The sequence below is a fragment of the Thunnus thynnus genome, chromosome 11 (genome assembly GCF_963924715.1).
Source record: "Thunnus thynnus chromosome 11, fThuThy2.1, whole genome shotgun sequence".
In the NCBI taxonomy this organism is placed as follows: domain Eukaryota; kingdom Metazoa; phylum Chordata; class Actinopteri; order Scombriformes; family Scombridae; genus Thunnus; species Thunnus thynnus.
The window spans coordinates 15,891,604-15,912,066 of record NC_089527.1 but is presented as its reverse complement, the minus strand read 5'-3'; the positions used below and the strand labels follow the sequence as shown (position 1 = coordinate 15,912,066).

Below are 20,463 nucleotides of genomic sequence, written 5' to 3'. Positions count from 1 at the left end.
ATTTTCTGGAAATTCAACAGAGAAAAACATGTATAGATAGATATAAATATAAAGATAGAGTAGCCAGATGGGAATGCTTGTTTTGGGCTAATCCAGTATATTAAATAACTGACAAATCAAGATCTATCATCCCATTGATGCTAAAATTTTATCTATATCTTGTCCAAAATCCATATCCAATATGATCATAAAGCAGTCCTGCAAACCAATTTGCAGAATTGACAGCAATAGGCTTGTATATTACCACCAGAGATTTAAAAAAAAAAAAAGGTAAAGCCAGTGATAGTTAGACAACTTGGGAGCATCTCATGATGTATATCGTTATATCACCCAAGAAAGTACACAAATTGCTATTTAATTAGGTGGTGCAGTCAAACTGGATTTAGTGTCCCGTTGTATGTCTATGTGTGTCTATGTGACTCCAACTAGCTGGACACTGGAAAGTATCCAGCTAGTTTGAGAGAGTGGCAGGGGTCGACCTCTCATTCAGAAAATATTGATCGTAATGTTATTTTTTAATATATATAACAGCATGGTGAAATAACACCAGCAGCAGAGGAGAAAGGATACTGCTTATCTGCAGTGAGTGCAAGGAGAGGTTGATGACAGTAACATTTCTATACAATGCTGTAAAATGTATAAAAACTTTGTGGCCTGCTGTTGTCAGCATGCTGGGGTTCCCACGTTAACACCCACAGTTTATGTTTACAACTCTATCTACGTAGGGTACAGTCTACGTTGGTACAATCTACACCTGGGGCCAGAAAAAACTCATAGTAATGTAGATTTATGACTAAAACTGTGTGTATGCACAAACCCAGAAATGTGCATTTTTTCATGTGTCAATGAAACAAACAGTGTTTACATCTGCGAGGTCCTCCATCAGTGCTACAACAGCTGTCCATTACGTACACATCTGTTTCTATTTATAGCTGCCATGTCATTAATTCATCACATGTAAACCATCATCAGCAGTGATCTCAATCATCATCATCATTAAACATCAGCAATGTAATCAAGGATTAGCTGATATTTTTACTGATGTTTCATTGTGTGTTGTACTTTCATACCAAGAATTTGGACGGAAACTCGAAAGATCTTTTGAGAAACTAATAAAATTCAGTATCACCGTTTAGTTGAAAATTAGTTATTTGGTGGTTTTGTGGAAGATAGCGTTTCATCAGGATGAAATTATTCAACTGAAATTGTAACTTTCATCATTACAGGTGGCACCAAAGAAGCCAGTCTGCTGGTTCACGTGGGTCATCATGGGGGTGTGGCCTGTCTTGGCCTTGCTCGGAGTGCTGATACAATGGAAAGTCACTGCAGAGGGATTTTCTCACACAGAGGGTGAGTGATGCTGCTTGACAGAAACAAACACGTGCTCAGGGCACGCATATTGTTGTGGTTGGAGCACTGTAATTTTCCATATTTTTTCAGCAAGAGGGACCAGCTGTGATTTTTGAAAATGTAGCTATTACTAAGACAGATTTATTGCTTGCACAATGTCAGTATTCTAAACCACACTCCCAGATATTTTTAGTAGTTTGAAATTTTCAGGATTTTTTTATGGTTTATTAAACTAACAACCAGAAACATACAACATCTCACTCAGTAAATACACCATACCTATAAAAACAGTAGCAAAACAACAGCAGGCCTGACCTTAGACTAAACTCTTCCCTTTTGTTGCATTCTCTCCTGTGTAGAAAATGTAGAAAGAAAGACAATTAATTTTTCAACTGTTGATAGTTGCACTAATAAGCTATCATGTAAAAACATGCCGTAGTTCATGTTAAGGCAACAGAGCTCAAAAGCAGACGCTTGCAGGCACAGTTGTTCGGATGGAGAAATTTCACTAGAATTTATTGTCAGAAACAGGCTTACGTAGTAACTTAAAGTTGGCCCAAACAACAAAATAAATCTGGCAGGGGGCAAAGGCAGCTCCGATTCCAAACATCAGTAGCAGATCAGAGGCAGTTGTGTAGAGACATGTGCAGAGACAGGATTCAGGCAGGTAGCTACAGGCAATGTAGCAGGGAACAATGGAAGATAGGGCTACTGAGGATCTGATTAGGGAATTGGGAGCTGGTGTGTAGGTGAGTGTGGAGGTCAGGTGATGTGGAAAGGTGGGAACACACAGGGGGACAATTACTGGACAATGGGAATAACAGGTTTTGAAAATTCCATAAAATTGTAATATCCTGAGGGAATTGAGGATGTCTGAAACTAAAGGGAGCAACAGAGAAACAGAAGTGTCTTCATCACTGCAGAGTGAGAAAAACAGTACCTCATATTTGGGTCTCTAAAAGAGTGAATGATTTTAATAACAAACATCATGAAAGCTAATAAATCCATTAAAATGCACATATACACATCTTATGAATAAAGAATGAATTGTGTTTACCCAAATGTAAATTCAGGCTGTTAGTTACTGCTGAAATAAAGCTATATACAGATACAGCTTCTGCCCCAACCTGGAACCTGTTAACCCATGGTGGACATGCTCAGAAACAGCTGATCGCAGAGAGGTGGTGCTCACCTCACAAAGTAGCTCTAGCTTTACTGTAATGTAGGTCACGATCACAAGCTTCAGGCAAGGGGAACACTGGTGGAGCCAAAATCTGAATTTACTGTAATTTAGGCAGGGAAGGAGAATGCACAATTTGTTGTTTAGTTTACTGAAGAAGATTAACCTACATATTGTACGTTGTGCAACCTCAGTGCAATCACAGTATGTACCACAAATATCACCCATGACAGTGACTACTGCAGTGCCCACACAGAAGGAACTTTGTGTGTGTGTGTGTGTGTGTGTGTGTGTGTGTGTGTGCGTGTGAATGTCAAATTAAGGATGCAATCAATCCAGATTTATGTAATAAATGTGCAGCTTCCATGCAAAACTGTTATTTGTTTTTGAATTTGACTTAAAGTTTAACCACATCTAGTACACAGAATTTTAATAAGACTTCTTTCGATTCCAAAGAGGCCACCACAAGCTGCTGCTATAACCATTATGAGGGCAGGGAACATTATGGGGGCGGTGTGTGTGTGTGTGAATGCGCAGTCATTAGTGGATTGGATCATATCAAGCCTGTTGCAAGAAATTTTGGCGTGTGGTTTGATAGTAATTTAAGTTTTGAGCAGCACACCACAAAGCTTGTGCAATCATGTTTTTATCATCTTAGAAATATTTCAGATATATTTAACTTTTAAAGACACAGAGACCATTTTACATGCCTTTATCTCATCACGACTGGATAATTGCAACAGCCTTTTTACTTGCCTGAACCAAAAATCTATTGATCAACTCCAGACTGTATGGAACTCAGCCGCCAGGCTTTTAACCAGAACCAAGAGACATGATCACATCATTCCTGCTTTAGCCTCTTTAGACTGGCTCCCAATATGTTTTAGATTTTTATGTTTTAGATTTAGATTTTTAGATCTTACTGATTACTTTCAAGGCCCTTCATGGCCTCTCTTCCTGCTATATCTCTGACCTCTTAGTACTGTATGCACTGGTACGTACTTTGAGATCCTCGGGCAGAGGTCTTTTATCTGTTCCAGAGGCCCGGCTAGAAACTAAAAGGGAAAGAGCGTTTGCAGTCAAGGCTCCGAGACTCTGGAACGATCTGCTGAGGAAATCAGGTCGGCTGAGTCAATGTTCTCTTTAGGTCTCTTCTTAAAACATACTTTTATCGGAGAGCCTTTCCTGATTTTAATTTTCTTTGAACTATCTTTTATTTATTTTAAAAATGTTTTCGTTTTTCTTGCTTTTTCCTACATTGAATTGGTTCTCATACAGAAAATTGTTTGTTTTATCTGTTTTCTTTTTAAAACCTGATGATTTTATGACATTTTGCTGCCTTTGTGAAGCACTTTGTAACATGTATTTTGAAAAGTGCTCCATAAATAAAGATTATATTATTATTATTATAGTGTTGCAGAATGCAGAATGTGTTATTGACGGAAACAGCTTTAATCTGTCCTGAAAGCAACTACAACACAGATGGCACGATCGCACACAAACACCCAAACATGTGCCATAAATGCCATACACAAATGCAATACATACAGCTCATGCACACATACAGGCAGAGCTAGAGACAGAAATATACAAGGGCATAGTCTCTCACTTACTCACTCATACAATAACAACAGAGAAAGGGAAGTCACTCATGGCCTCAAATAATGGGATTAAACAGCAGGCTGCTGTGGCTTCCAGTCAGAGGGTATGGATAAAGAGATAGATTAAGCTTTTTAGTGCTAAAATAGACCTAGAAAGGGATAGAGACATGAAGAAAGCACTGTTAGGCTAAAAAGTGTCCTCAAGAAAGGGAATATATTCCTTAAAATCGAGGAACTCTGCTTCGTTAAAGTGCAAAAAGTTATTCTTTCTCATGGCTACATGATTAAAAACTGTACTGGTCTTCCTCAGTTTTAAACCATCACACACAAACAAGTGAATTCTACAAATACAGATTTCCACATTATACGTTTTACCACGCAATGAATGAACACTATGTAAAAAATAATGAGAATTTCTTTAAGTGATATTGCAAATTAATGGGCCCTGCACAAGGAGGGATAAATCAGAAAGGAAAAAAATAATATAATAATGATAATAAGGAAGTAATGAATAATAATGAAAAAAAAAACAGAGAGAAAATGTTTTTGCACTTGGTTGCTGTAGATACAGTATGACCTGTGGCCTGTGATTTCGAAGATGAATGAGGGGGAAGCTGTAGGAAAAGATTATTAATGCAATTCCTGCTACTCTGTGATAAGAACCAGGTCATCACTGTATTACTTATGGATTCATTTAAAGAAGCCTATCCATAATGTCCTCTTGAGTTCCTCTTTTTTAAACTTTACTTGTAGCTGAACTCCAGTCAGAGTTTGTCTGTAGACTTTAACGGCTGAAAGCATCCTTTCATGGTGACAAGCACTGTATTGACAGAGAAAGGAGGATGGGGAATGATGTGGAGGAGAAAAGAGGGAGCAGGTGTACTGGGGGGGATGGGCAGCAGGGTGGTGTGGGGATGTGGGGATGTGAACTGGGGCACAACGACTAAGCTGGGGCACCCAAGTGGAGCAGTGAGGAAAATCATCTGTCTGTCAGCTGATTGAATAACATGCACTACAAGGGCATGAATGAATTAGCTGGCACATGTCTGGCTTGTATCTCTCTCGCTCCCTCTTTTTTTTCTGTACTTCTATACTTTACCCATTACAGTTCTTAACCGCAACCTAACCTAACGCTAAACACTCAAACAACCTTTTGAAGAAGTGGGTACCAGCCAAAATGTCCTCAATCTCAAGGTCTTTAAGCTCAAATTAGTCCTCACAAAGATAGATGTACAAGAGCACACACACACACACAGTAGCATTTGGCCAGAGGGGCCTGAGAGGGGGTGAGCTGAGGAAAAGAAAAGGGGGTATCATTAAGCAGTTTCCCTGGCAGATGGTGCCTCGTTAGCTGTCCACCCACACAAAGAAACAAACAGACCTCATAACACTTCCACACACGCACACACACAGTCACTGTGACGCCTACAGTACATCTCGTCTTCATGAGATTCATTGGGGTCCTTCTACTTGTGGCAACATTTTGACCCTACCATAATGAACATGAAACAGATCTCTGAATACTAAATCATATGCCTAAACAAAATGCCCTACAAACACCAAAAATAATCATGTGTGCAATCAATGGACAGCCAGACAGGATGGATTTGGGACATCCTTTGCCGGTGAGGGTGTGAAACTGACATAAATACACTCACCCACTCATAATATGTCAGGAGCTGGAGCGGCTACAAGTACATGAAGCGAGGAAAATCTGCCAACTGACTGAATAGAATGAAGAAAATGAGGAATCAGACTTTTTTTTTTTGTTTCCTTTTCCGTCCCCATAGGGATAATTCACCATCAGCATTTCGAAGCTAAAATGTATTTTTTTTAAATAGAAATCCTCCACTGAGTAAGTCTCAGTGATTTTGAATTTGTCCTTTCCTCTTGCCTTCAGCAGTTACTTTTTTTCTCTATGAAAACTGTATCGTATCTCATGTAATTTCTTTCTTTATTTATCTATTATTCTCTCTCTTTCTCTCTGTCTCTCAACACATTATCATATCTTTGTTCTCTCCATCTCCAGTGGTTTTGAGTCGACAACAAAGAAGGGTCCAGCTCATGCGTATCCGGCAGCGGGAAGAAAGGCTGAAAAAGGAGAAGGAGAACAAGAAGAAGAAAAAACGACAGAACCAGAAGACCAACCACAAGCAGAAGCCCCACACCCATCATCACCACCACCAGCAGTACCATCACCCAGGCATGTCCCACCCTCATCACCAAGCTCAGAGCTCTCAGCCACCTAAAGTCCCTCCTCCTCAGACTGAACCTGGCTACCACCGCAAGGCCAACCCTAAGAGACGCTTTGATGGAGATGTGCTGTCACCGGTAAGAGCCAATGCTACTGTCATGTCTGTACGTTCAATACAAAGCTTGACCCATGCAGCGGGTTAGCTTAGCTTAGCATAAAGACTAGAAACAGAAGGTAACAAAATCTGCCTACCAGGATTTTACCGTTGTTGTGTCCAGGACTATTTCTTTGTTGGGAGCAGTGACCTCCTGGAGTCTTGCAGTGCAGTTAATTGTCATTATGTTGTATATATTACATTATGTCTGTATACTATATTCCTATTCCAACACTGTATTGTCTGTCTGTCCACAGAGCTACATTAGGAGTTTCAGGGACAGACAGACGGACAGACGAGCATACTCCCACAGTCGAATGATGAGCCGCTCCCGGATGGCCGAGCTCGACTATGACTGCGGCTCTCAAGTGCCCCTCACGGCCCCCAGCGGACCCCCAGTGCGCATCTGAAACAGCAAAATGCACAGACGCATAACCCCTCCGCACACACAATCACACAAGGCTACTTCCTCCTCTTTGCCACAGTCAGGGATAGAGAAACTCACCTTAGCGTGCCAACCTAATCAACTGCCTATTAACCCTACAGGAAGGAGGAGTATGTCCCAAAGGTGGTATGACTAATGGTATAAGTCCCACACTGGTTTTCCCCCTCTCAGACCTGTTAAAGGTGATATTTGTTTGGCCAGTTTGCTCCTGTTTTGTTGTTTTTGAAGGTAAAGACACTGGAACTGGAGCGTGCTGGTAGCCAAATGGTTACAGCACACATAGACACAACCTCCCTCATTTGACTCTGGCTGAGGACCTTTGTTGCATGTCATACCCCTTTCTCTCCCCTTGTTTCTTGTCTCCCTGTCACTATCAACTGTCCAATAAAGGCAAAAATTCCCCAAGAAAAAACTTAAAAACAAAGACAGGAACAGAACCTCTTTTTTGGATGGTGCAAGTACAAACCTCTTCTGTTACTGTACTTATCTGAAGGACACTGGAAATGGACTGTCTATTGCAGAGTTAATTGAAATAATACTGTTGAACATTTGATTTAAATATTATTTGGTAGCTTTAAGCCATAATAAGTCATTTCCAGTGTGGAAAAAAATAATCAACACTCCCTTTTCCACAATAGGGCTTTACCATGTGAGACCAAAATGCATCGCTTGGCCTTCACTGAGTCAAGCTAACACCACTGTTAATAAACCTTCAACAGTTTCTTTACTTTGAAGGTAATTAAATGGGGAAACAGTTTGCCTCAAGGATTCTATTAAGAGTGCTCAGAGGAAAATGAAAACAACATTCTTCATTGTTTTCTCCTTTGAAGGGTCACTGTGTAAAGCGAGGTGTTCATTAAGTCAGCTCCGTTATCTTCACTGACAGCCTGTGAATCCAGTCCTCTGCTGCTTCAAAATGCTGAACGGGGACTGGTCTTACCGTAGGTGTGAAATTCTTCACGTCAGTTTCTTCTCCACACTGAAGATCACTTTTGTTTAATTGCACTTATGAATACACCATTGCCTACATTGTTGCCATTTTGCAAGGGGAATATGTTTACATCTCATCATTTTCCTTGTGTCCTCAAACGCCAACTATTTTACCAACGGACCTGAGCGGGAGAAACACATCCATACCTTCCCTCTTCTTTCCTTTTAAAACATTTTTCTTGCTACTGTATGTAATTCCATTTGTTTCTAAGTGCTCTCATATCTCTTTTTCGCTTCTTATCCTAAAAACAACCTACCTTTAAAAAATTTGTCAGCTGTTTTAGGCACAAAGACAAGTAACTGCTGTCTAATACTGGTCACCCAAGAATGTGACTGTCATGAAATCTGCTTGAGAGCTATGAGAGGACACTACATGAATAAATATACTGTGTGTTTGTGTGTGTGTGTGAGTGGACACATGAGCCCTATGGCAAGTGGATGGATTGTACCAAATAGTGGCCAAAGTGAGGGGGATTCATTTCAATGTATGTAAAAGGTAATGCAATGTTGTTTTCCTCTTTTTTGCCAATATATTGGTCTGGTTAACAATGTAAATCTCTTAGTTTGGCTAAAGTGTTTGATGACGGTAAGAAGGAGGATTAATATGACTAAGATGATCCTCTATTAATAATGAGCTAGAGGGAGAAGATGAAAGCATTTGCAAATGGCGCCCTCTAATGTTTACTACTGGACATTTTCTAGACTTCCTGTGTGTGTATGTTGATGTGTACATGCCTTTGCTTTGAAAACTCAAATGTGACCATAACATGGATATTGTTGTACTGAACACCCAAAGAACAGCAGGCTTATTTTTGTTTTATGTTAACCTCTTTTGAATTGAGACACAGATATCTTTTTTTTTTTTTTTTTTTTTTTTTTTTTTTACCATGAACACCTACACAACCACTTCACAGTTTCCATTTGGATTGAATTTTACTGTAAAGAGCCACAAATGTGAAATACAGAAGTGATTTTCTCAACAAAGTACTAGTATATCCATTTGGATATTGTGCTTTATGCACTTTTGTAGCTGCTGAGTATTAGATAAAACAGGATTCTACTGTACGTAAATACTAAAGTGCTACTAAATACTCAAGCGGTGCTTGACTCAGCCTCGCAATTCTTTGTGTGATGGCACTGGAGGACCGGTCATTTCTCCTTAATGCATGAGAATCCTTTTGTAACTGTTTTCAATGTGCCAGTGTGTCACTGTTGTCATGTGTAAATCTCTCCGATTTCCAGCTTAGTTCGTCCCAGAGTTCACAAAACACATTCCATATCGACTGAATGAAGTCAAAGTTGAGTAAGGACACCAATCTGAAGTACGATGTGCTTCAATATCAGCAGTTTGCGAAAGGGGAGTATCATAATCTCATTGTTTTCAGTGACCTCAGTGCACTTTTTCAATAACACATTTATTGTACAACGTCAGTGAATCTTTCTAAGGACCAACCGTAACCTTCAGCCACAGTGAGTAGGTCCAACTGACTCTTGCTGAGATCCAAAGTGAAACCAGCAAAGACTCAACTCTTCTCTTCTCTTCTCTTCTCTTCTCTTCTCTTCTCTTCTTTGCTCTGCTCTCTGTTTACACTGTCCAGGAAAAAGGGCTTTGAAAAGGCATTTGAATCATTTCCCTCTTCCTTATTGTGGTGTATTACGCAAAGTCACCTTCTGTTCTGCTGTATCAGTGTTACTCCAGTAATCTTTGCAGTTGTGGCTGTTCAAGTGTTATTTTGGTTTTGCTTACATTTCAGTCCTGTTTTCCGTTCCCTTTTGTAGTTTTACTGTAGTGCAGTTGTAGTAACATCAATACTGTTTTTTCGTTAACGAAAAAAAAATAAAAAAATGAAGACAATGTTACTTCTAAACATTGGCCCCTTTCTTGTTTGTAACTTGAGGGCAAAATTAATTATTATTATTGTCAAATTGTCAGTTCTTTTTATTAACTTGTTTGATTTTTATTTTTGTTTTCTCTGATTGCCCATCACTGCTGAATATATGTTGGGGAAACACTTTTATTGTAGATACTGACCTGTAAATAATTTTTAAATGTACAAATCTTTGACTCTGTTTTCATGTTTACACCATGACGGCATCTGTAATTTATCCAGTTGATTATTTTCTAATGGAGTAGACCCGTTTTATATTGTGTTACTACTGTATGTCCAGTTGGTTTCATTTGGCTGGGTGGTGGATGCACTTGTGTCATTCTCATTTCATGTTGAAAATCAGCAGACAAACTGAGCCTCGACTCATCATCAGCGATCATCAGTAATTCAGTACTGTAATTGCTCTGCTCTCTCGGAAGAGACATTGATTCACCTACCTACCACCCTGTTTAAATTTGTACAAATCACCTGGTAATTATTATTATTATTATTATTATTATCATTATTATTATTATTATTATTATTAAGCATGAATTTATATGGACCTAAAATATGATAAACATTGTGATTCTACAATCTAACAGTCTTGTTGTTTCTACATTTCTCAGAAGCACACACACACACAAACATTTTACATGACTGTCACAGTTCACAGACTTAAATAAGGTGTGTTTTAAGTGGTCAGCTATACTAAAACCAATTAGATACCGCAATAAAAGCAGATACTCTATAATGTTTATGCCAGTAATATAAGGTACAAAGTAATTCCTTATTCATGCATTGCTTCTTATTGCTCTGAGGATGTCAGCCATCATAAAGAACAAGTAAGGATTTGACAGCATAACATGCATAAAAAAACTGTAGCATCTCCTTGGCTGGATGAGTTCATGAAGTTTTTCTTCCACTTATATTTCACAGATGCTGTGATGTGGTCTGACAATAGGTTCAGGCTGTATTTGCTTTACAGCTTAGCAACACAACTACTGTACAGTGCAGCAGTTATGTAACAACAAATGATATATGTTGTTATACAGTCTGTCAAATGCTATAAGTGTCTTCTTTAAATCGCTTTTTAAAATGCCTTAAGCAGCACAGAAAAAGTAACCATACGTAACAGTTGGTGTTTTATTTACACCTGAATGCTGTCAACATGTACTTACACCAGCTGATAGAAGAGAGGTCTCAGAGATAAGCTGGCTTCATTCAAAGAAAACATGTTACCCTTTTTTACTGACGTGTAATGATTGAAGCTGTTGCAGTTGAAAACTGTTCTGAAGAAATAGTGAAAGTTCCTCCACTAATTACTGGAACAGCAGTAAAATAACTTTCATTCTCTTGCTCTTTTCTTCTTTCTTTATTCTCCCTAATTATCTCTGTCCAAACCATCCTCTTGTTTCCTTTTCCCCATATCTCTGAATAACCTTTTCATTACATTTGTACTCCCTCTTTTTTTTTGTTTTCTCTCTGCACCACCCTCTCGGTCTCATTTATTGTCTGCTTTCACTATATCTTTCTTTTCTCTCTCCTCCTTCACTCCCCCACTTCTTATCTCTGCTGACATTTTCAGTCCAGTGACTTCAGACACAAACCGCACAGACTATAATTCTTGTTGCCGTACTAATCTGCTTTCTGTAGGAAACAAAGCACCAGTGGGGCCAGCTCATTAACAAGCCATTGTTCACTTTTCCCTGCACCAAGACCAGTCCTGTTATACTGATAATTTGAACAGGGCTATTTTCTAAAGAGAATTAAATGTTAACAGAAAAGAGTTATGCTTGATTGGGAAAGCTTGTATCATTTGTAGAAAGCTAACACAGCCCACACCAGATGATGAATGCAGTGGTTAGAAACAGTTCATAAGGGAACAACTGAAGAGGCATAGCTGAGTATGTGCTATGAAAAAATATTTTTCTTTCAATTAAAAAACAGTAAGAATCTGGCGGACTCTTGGGTGATAAATGGTGATAACAAATGTCTTTATTTTACTTTTTAGGCATAGTGAAGCAGCATAACATGGTCACCTCCTATACACATACAATTAAACATCAGCTCATGACTGAGCTCATAGGGTCAAACATGACTTAGTCATTATTTTTTAGAGCTGATGTTTCTGGCATTTTTCAAACCTTTATGACCACCCTCCCCACTTTCCTTTAATCAGTTACACAGATATAAGCCATCCTTTATCAAGTACATTTGCACAAACAAAACTTGGAATATGTGCAAGGTTCCCTTTATAATATCACTTTTGACCACGGTTTTTCAGGCCCATTGACATGTTAAGCTTTCCTGTGGATGCTGGACCACTATGGCAACACTGAAGCCTTGTTGTTCATTTGAATCTCTTCTCTTGCCTTTGAAGTACTTTTGCAGACAAGAAATCACTAACAAGTCCTGATGTTTTTGAGAGAAGTAACACAAAAAGAGGATAATTCCTGGAATGCCCTTTATTTTGAACCAGGCCAAAGGAAGTGCATTGTGCCTCCATACTGCATCTATCATGTTTTAGTACTATAATTTATACATTGTGTAAAAATGTATACTGATTGCATTCACTTGATGTTATGTTTTCCATTTAAATCAGCTGGAACTGTCAGCATTCTGCATCTAAAAATATGCTCAGTTCGCTTTACTGTAGTAGTGGTAGGAAAGTGTCAATTTTAGAAGTATTTTTTATTCATTTATTCAATGAACTGTCTCATGTCGCCTCCTCCTGTTTACATGATGTCTTGCTGGTGCTGTGTAGACTCACTGACAACCTGAGAAGGAGAAAAGAGATATTGTAAATGACTTTGTAGGAAGTAAAAAAAAAACCATCTTTATTGTCTATTTGTTAAGGACAGTGTGTGTTACAGATAATATTTTCCATCAACAGTGCAACAGTGAAGCCTGATGTCTGTCATTGTTGGGAGTGAGGTGCTGTGCAGGGGGAGAACAGTAGCCATTGACAGGAAAACTGCTTGTTTACAGAAGCCAGTGTGGGGTGTTGCAGCTTGTTTACAAGTGTCTATACAGGGTTGATGCAAACTATAAGATTTCAGGGATCAGTTAGAGACTAGAAATGTTGTTGCAGGCACATCTAAATTTTAGACTATTTTAGATATGGATATACAAAGGTGGAGAGTAAATCAAAGTAGTTTGTTTCAAGCTTCAATTGTGAACAAATGATAAAAAAGGTGGATGGGATTTTGGAACCAGACTTACACACTGGGCACTAGCGCCCTGGTTCATAGAATACTTCATCTGCATAAGAATATGACAAGTCAAGATTCATTGGAAAAATTATAAATACCAAAATTCTGTTACAGTATATTAGACTAAATGCGTGCTTGATAAGTGTTTGTGTACATGGGCATCTTTGTATGTGAGGTACATGCTGAAAGTCTAGTGTGTGTGTGTGTGTGTGTGTGTGTATGTGTGTGTGTGTGTGTGTGTGTGTGTGTGCGTGTGTGTGCGCTCAAACCTCTCCATCGCGGGTCTCGATGGTCTTGATGAGAACAGTCTTCTTGGAGTGAACCTCTGAGGAGCGCTGATGCTGGGACTCAGGACTGGTCTCTGTAAGAATTTCATAAACCCATACATTCAGTTTTTCTAGACAAAGTTCATTTAGTTTAAAGACGTTGATATTAATCTGGTATTTCTCTTAGATGGTTAATTGAATTTGAACACCTTGCATACTGAGGAGCAGCCATGAAACAGCTGGGAAATGCTACTCAAACTTATTTAATCAAAAGCACTAATGAATCATGGCTGTACCTAATACATCATCTTCAATTACTGCTCATTGTTTTCATTTAAGACGCCACAAAAGAGATTAATGCACAGTTGGACTGTTAATACATCAAGTGAATGGAGTAAATTGTGTAATTATTGATGTGTGGCTTCTTGATGATTGCTTCTGTGAATCAGAGAAGTTTTGACATGTCATATATCCCCACACAGTGGCCAGAATGTGTCACTGCATTTATGCAACATGTCATGGCCTCAAAATAGCGCCTGCCATATACAGTCATGGGCTATAATTAGTCTTTTTTTATCCCCTCGCTGACCCATCTGGAATGTAAAATGCATTTTATGAGTATTTTTGTGTGAAGGGAAGAATGTGCACTGTTTCTCCTACCTCTGAATCCAATAGAATAAGCAGACTGGGCAGGCACATTGGTGGTGATCCTGCAATACAAACACATAATGCAATGTTACAACTAAGTAACAAGAGAGAAATATACACCAAAATACAAATTTCACACCTCAAAAAAAATAATAGCTGTAACACAAACAGTTTGTGATTGCTAACTGTCTTTTACCAACATCCAAATGAAAAGAAGCAAACACACACCTGCTCTCCTCTCCCTCCAGCAGCTTGCGGTAAGTGGCAATTTCAATATCAAGGGCCATCTTAACATTGAGCAGGTCCTGGTACTCCCTCAGGTGACGGGCCATGTCGTCCTGTAAATTAATACAAAAAAAAGTTATTGGTCTGTTCAAATAAACTTCTCACCTAACATAAAGTCAACTGAAACAACTTCAATAAATGTGAAGAAAACCTGTTAAATATTTATGATTTGTGACAGACAGTATGCTCATACCAGGTTTCAGTTGCACTAAAGTTTACTGTCTACAGCTGTTGCCAGATCAATCATTATAACCAGTGATGAAGTGGAAAACTAAAATATGGGGAATCTGTGTGTTTGACTCACTGATCATATCTAAAAAGAATGAGATCCTGAATCCAGTTTGATGCTACATCCTATAGTATACAGTGGATTAATCAACTAACGAGACAGTGCAAAATATCTAAGGTAATTGCCTTCATCTTGGCGATGTCTTCCTCCAGCCGTGTGATGGTATCCTGGTAACCAGAAGCCTCACGAGTCATGCGATCCTCCATATCTCTCATCTGGCGGAGCAGAGACTCATTCTACAAGGGAACACAGGTGAGAAGTTTAAATTTCTAAATGTCTAAAAATGAATGAAAGCAATAGAAAGAGGGACAAAATGGCTACATGCTACCATGGTATGAACCAGCAAGAGGAAATATGATGAAGCACATAATACTCACAGTGCCCTTGAGTGAGTCGATCTCACAGGTGTAGGACTGGATCTGGTGCCTGTACTCCATGCTCTCCTGTTTGGCCTGACGCAGTGCATCATTGTTCTTGTTCACAGCCTGGTTCAGATCAGAGACCTGAGGAGAGAGGGTAAGAGGATTTAGCAGTGAAACAGCTAAAGGAAACCAAGTGTGTTTGTGTTTGTGTGTGTGTGTGTGTACATGTGTGTGCGTGTGTGTGCTCCCACCCTACCTTAGACTTGTACCAGTCTTCAGCCTCTGCAATGTTCTTGGCAGCGATGCCCTCATACTGCATGCGGATATCTCTCAGAGCAGCAGTCAGGTCAGGTTTAGACATGTCCATCTGGACCTGCACCTGAGTGTCCTGCATCTGGCTCTGCAGCTCACGGATCTCCTGCAAGGTGACAGGAGAGCAAAGAAAATCATTTTAAACAAACAAAATCATCAAAATTATAACAGGGATGTTAGAAAGATGAAATTAATGATTTTTTGAGGGTTAGGGTTAAGGCAAAAAAGTTCTCATTAACAACTAATGAGAAAATAATCACAAGTTGATATTGTAGCTCATGTAGGGGAAGAGTTACAATACACATATATATATATAAATCAATAAAATCAGGACATTTATCTATATATGTTGTACAGAAGAATTTAAAAAATGTCCAATTACAGTATAAATCCTCTCAGTGGTGTCACAATACAATACTATTCAAGTTTTTTTAGAAATCCAAAAACACACTGGGCTGATTTAGCACTGTAAAACTAGAAGTTTCAAATTGGTAAGCTTTGGTCCCCCTCAGCTGTCTTCTGGTCTAACCAAAAGATATAAATAACTTTGCATCTGTTCACATGCACATACTCTTTCTCTCTCTCTCTCTTAAACACACACAGCAGCTGACATGCTCTCTTCAACCAATCAGCAGTTCAGCATTTCTGAGAGGTCATAGTTGAGGCAGAAGAGACAAAATGACAGGAAGGGACCTCGAGTGCGCTGATATGTGTCTGAGCATGTGGCTCCGTATGTCCTTTGATGTCTGTGAGTGAATGTGCACAAATGTTTCTTACTGCTTTGCATCTAAATGCATAAAATGTTATTTTATATAGAGGGAAAGAGATATAAAAATAGAGTGAGCATAAATATGCATAATGTGTAAATATGCATGGTAAACATGTTTTAATATCAGTGGGTGTGTTTAAGTGTGAAATATTTGATCCCCTGAAGAGCTGCATGCCTACAGAGGCTCAGATATATCTGATATTACAGTATTACTTAACACCGAGCTGATATATGATACAGTACACACCACCTTACTGACATACATAGTACACAGATGTACTGTAGGTGTAGTGGCCTCATTTCAGCCAGACAGACTGAGACAGATTTTATAGACTGATCAACTAACCTCTTCATGGATCTTCTTGAGGAAGGCAATTTCTTCTTGCAGACTCTCAATGCGTCTCTCCAGGTCCAGCCTGGCCAGAGTGGCATTGTCAACATCCTGGATAAAAAACACAAAAATGACAAATTATAGCGACAAGCTACAGGAGAGGTAAAAAGGTGCAGCGAGAACAGGAAATTGAGAGGAAGAAAATGGTTAGTGACAAGAGGGAAAGTTGGATAAGTATAAGATTGAGTGCTACCAAAGGAGAATGGGACTGAAGGAAAGTATTACTTTTTACTTCATGCTTTGAGGAAAAAGTGACTCTAGTGAGATGTAAAGAAAGCTATTAGGCTTTTAAAGAAATAGAAGACATACGGCTCTGAAGGCGGACAGGTTGTTCTCTGCCTCTTCCTTCTGGTGAATCTCCTCCTGCAGTCTGGAGACAACAACAGACAGAGAGGGAAAAAAAACAAAAAGTTGAAAGAGTCGATATATAAGACAATACAATCACAACAACTTTTGAGTGTTTGAGATTACGGCCTGTTTCCCAGGGACCAATTACTAGACAGATAAACTAGTTACCACTTCTCATTCCTCCAGCCTTCTGCTCTCTGTTGTTTTTGGCTGGTGGTAAATTTACAAGAATAAAACTGACTGGGCAATGACACATCACAGTCTGACCTCTTACATGTATGAGTGCACACACACACACGCGCGCACCTGCTCTTTGACTCCTGTAGCTGTGTTATAGCTGCTGTCATACAGTCAGAGGGGTTACGGTGAGAAAGGAATAGAGGTCTACCCTCAGGTGGTACTGTTTCCAGAATTAGCATTTCACTATGCAGCCTGAATAACTGGAAAATGTATATTCAAAAAAAAAAAAAGCTATTCAGGAAAATGTTCAATGAAAAGTAGACTTTCAACAGGTGTGAGTCAAGTGGCATGGTGATCAAATTTAAGTTTGTAGTAAATTTTATTTCTTTTTTAATGTTGTGCAGCATAATTGGATAGCACTTATCACCTGTGGACTGTATTTACTGTACATGATATTTAATTTGCTCCACAGTGCACATTTTTAACAATCTTCTCACCTTTACTATTCCCATTTAGAGTCCTCCTTGTATCATGTTCTGGCTTCTGTTGAGTGTTTGGTGAATGCATTTGATTTCTCTCTCTCTGATTTTTAAAGGTACAGCGACGTGTCTTGTGGGGAAAAGGATCTTCATAAGATCATTTGTTTTTGTATTCAGTATAGGATTTAGTTGTTTGTGCATCATTAAATTCTGCTGTCATCCTGTGTGTGTGTCTGAATGCATGCATTGTAACCGTTGGCAGGCAGGAGGTCTCTGAGTGTATTTTGATCTCAGTGGGAGCAGCAGGTGCTTTGAATTTAGAAAGGGATGATAGAAAGAAAGTGTTTATGGTTGTGATGTGTGTGTGAATTAGAAGTTCTATTTGTGCGTATGTGTGTGTGTGTGTGTGTGTGTGTGTGCATGTTTGTGTGCGTGCGTGCAGTCGTGTGTGCTTATACACTTAAATTTTAGTGACTCTGCTTGCTGTTGCAGTGACAGAAATTCTAAATTCATAGAGTTGACCTAGTAGCTACAAATAGACCACTCCAACATACGCCCACAACGCAGCTCTCTCTATACATATCTCTCTGTCTCTTTCTCACACACACAGGCAATCTGTATTTGGTGGACTTTTTTAATACATTGTTACTCTTAGTTTTACTCTTTACCAGCACACGCACAGAACCGGCTGTGTGTATTCATCTGTCTGTTTTCCTTTGCAGACTTCTCTTCCTGTCTGTCTGTCTGTCTGAAACTTAATCTGTCTGTCTGTCTCATCTTTATTCCGACAAGCCTGCAAGTCTCTCTCTCTCTCTCTTTCTTCTCTTCTGCTATGTCTCTTGTGAGTAAATTATAAAACACCTTTGAAAAAAGTTGGTGCACTGTAACACTCACTGAAGTATACCAATTCTCAAATCTCTCCCATATTACTTTGTTGTTTCCCTTTTCTTCACAACAACAAAAATCGAGTTCTTTTGGTGCTGCATGTTGGTTACTATTCAAATGAAACAATCAGAGAGGTAAACATCACTCTTTGGTTAAACTGCTCATAGCTCATAGACATATTAAACTTGTGACTAGGGTTCACAAGCAGACATTGCTTTGCTTTAAAGAGTCACACGACAAAAAGGCTGGGTACTCCTGATTCTCCTGATCTCCTCATAGACAGTTGTTCCAGCCGATTATAGAAGTGCTACCAGAGACTGTGTCCAGAATATGCAGTTGGTGTTTATCTTTCTGGAACAGTTAACATCGGCCTCTTGCTCGTCCCTGTCAAAGTACAACTGTTGTCTGTGAACTCTTGCTGTTAAACTAAGCCATATCAGCAGCATGTGTTCTTCATGCCATCCTTCTTCATTATTCATCCATTCATCCACATCGTCAATGGTTCATTCAACTCATTCATCCATCCTCTAAACCTACCTCAGCTTAATTTTCTGCAGGTCATCAGCCAGGTTGTCTCTCTCCACCTCCACTCGGGCACGCTGGTTGGAGAGGCTCTCTATTTGCCTCCTCAGCTCCCTCATTTCCTCCTCATACAAATCAGCCACACGCCCGGGCCCCTCGCGGCCCCTCAGCTTCTCAATCTCCACGGTCAGCGCCGCATTCTGCTGCTCCAGGAAACGAACCTTCTCGATGTAGCTGGCAAAGCGATCGTTGAGATGCTGAAGCTCGGCCTTCTCATTGGTCCTTGTGTTGAGGAAGTCCTGGTTCATGGCATCGGCTAGGTTGAAGTCAAGCTTCTCACCTGCATAAGTGCGCATGGCTGTAGAGGAGCCGAACCCTGCTCCTCCAGCACCACCAGACACCCTGTAGCTGGAGAAGGAGGGCATACCACTGCTCTTGACCTCGTAGACTCGGCTAGACATATGACTGGCAGCAGAGGAGCTGCGGCCTCCTCCAGAGGAGAAGAGGGAAGACATTGGGGATGAACCGATGCCTGAGCCAAAGGTACGGCGGTAGGAAGAGGCACTCTGGCTTGTGGAGGAGAAGGACTTGCTCATGGCTAGTTGGTTGGCTTGTAGTTTGATGGAGCTGCTGGAGATGCTGAGACCCAACTGTCCCACTGGGCAACTGGGAGAGAGATTAAGTGAAGAAATGCTGGGCACTGAGTGCAGCTATTTGTAGATTAACCACACCCACTCCTACCCCGACCCCTCCTCTCCGTCCTCCCTCTGTCTCCATTCACCTCATCTATATTCCCGCAACTTCCTACTCCACCCCCTCCACTGTACCTCAGCCCCATTTTTCCTTCATTAGTCACTTTGTCGGCATTTTCAATCGAGGCCCTAACTTGAAACTTGCATTGGTTCCAGTTTGGAAGATTTCACCAATGATTAAGATTGGAAAAGCTCAATGGAAATGCCAATCAAATGTCAGCAATAAAAAATTATTTCAATTTCCTGTGATAAATTATTTTAAAGTATCGAGAATATATCAAGGGGCACTTTTGAAAAATGAGCTAACATTGTTGCGAACACAATCATCATGTCTGCTTTCATCAAAGAACAACTTTTAGTTTACTTATATACTGTCTGCTTATCCTTGCAATCAGTAATACAATCTCTGAATGAATCTAAATTGTGTAATAATTGTGCCTCTGAAATCCATATAAAGTTAATTAAAGCTGTTTTTAATGGGATCGGAGCAATAATGTTTTTGACAAATGTTTTGGCCTTGTAAAAAAAGATCCCTCATGTGAGGTGTGGTTTTTACTAAAACATTACTTAATAAATTACATTTTTGTAATTAGTTTATTGCACTCTTGATACATAATCCATTATTCTCCAGGCTTATCCTCTGCATCTCCTCCCCCTCTGCAGCCACTCATCGTTTCTCCTGCCCCCCCCTTCACCTCCCCCCTGTCCCGCCTGTTGCCAGCCCTTGATTCAGCTGTCGAAGGGGTCTGGTTTCAACTTCTGGAAAGGGCGGTGGCCTTCTGTGTGTATGTGTGTGTTCCTGGATGGATACATGATTGAGTGCGTGAGTAAAGTCAGTCAGTGAGTCTGGGCACTTGTGAGCTGTAACTCATTTATGGGAGGTTGTTATAGAGACAATTTGTTTCATAAACACTATCTGTATACCAGATCAAGGGGGGAAAGTATCTACAGGGGAACAAGGGTCTGAAATAGCTTCAC

At 39.8% G+C, this 20,463-nt stretch overlaps 2 protein-coding genes across 3 annotated transcripts in view; one reads left to right on the top strand and one right to left on the bottom strand.

The window, feature by feature from the left end:
- The window catches only part of tmem198aa (transmembrane protein 198aa), a 39,046-nt gene extending 26,945 nt beyond the window's left edge, over nt 1-12,101 (top strand). Inside the window, exons 5-7 of the mRNA XM_067603334.1 lie at nt 1,227-1,350; nt 6,161-6,462; nt 6,737-12,101. Coding sequence (XP_067459435.1) covers nt 1,227-1,350; nt 6,161-6,462; nt 6,737-6,889 — 579 coding nt within the window. The 3' untranslated portion in view covers nt 6,890-12,101. The remainder of the gene's footprint in view (nt 1-1,226; nt 1,351-6,160; nt 6,463-6,736) is intronic.
- Nucleotides 11,759-19,419, bottom strand: LOC137192553 (desmin-like). Of its 2 annotated transcripts, XM_067603332.1 has the most exons (11): nt 18,749-19,419; nt 16,629-16,689; nt 16,275-16,370; nt 15,104-15,265; nt 14,863-14,988; nt 14,611-14,721; nt 14,140-14,249; nt 13,924-13,973; nt 13,267-13,358; nt 13,008-13,046; nt 11,759-12,562 (listed from the first exon to the last, which is right to left on the bottom strand). In XM_067603332.1, exons 1-11 carry the CDS (start codon nt 19,327-19,329, stop codon nt 12,521-12,523), a joined length of 1,470 nt encoding a protein of 489 aa, XP_067459433.1. In that variant the 5' UTR covers nt 19,330-19,419; the 3' UTR covers nt 11,759-12,520. The 2 variants fall into 2 exon arrangements, with proteins under 2 accessions (XP_067459433.1, XP_067459434.1); XM_067603333.1 differs by lacking the exon at nt 13,008-13,046 and having other exon boundaries at nt 18,749-19,418.
- Nucleotides 19,420-20,463: the final 1,044 nt, after the last annotated feature.

Excerpts from the sequence above, each read along its gene's own strand:
- LOC137192553 (XM_067603332.1), bottom strand. The coding sequence starts at position 19,329 with ATGAGCAAGTCCTTCTCCTCCACAAGCCAGAGTGCCTCTTCCTACCGC. Across the intron at positions 16,371-16,628 it reads ACCTGTCCGCCTTCAGAGCC|GATGTTGACAATGCCACTCT; the intron begins GTATGTCTTCTA and ends TTTTTTATCCAG. Across the intron at positions 14,722-14,862 it reads TCGACTCACTCAAGGGCACT|AATGAGTCTCTGCTCCGCCA; the intron begins GTGAGTATTATG and ends GTTCCCTTGTAG.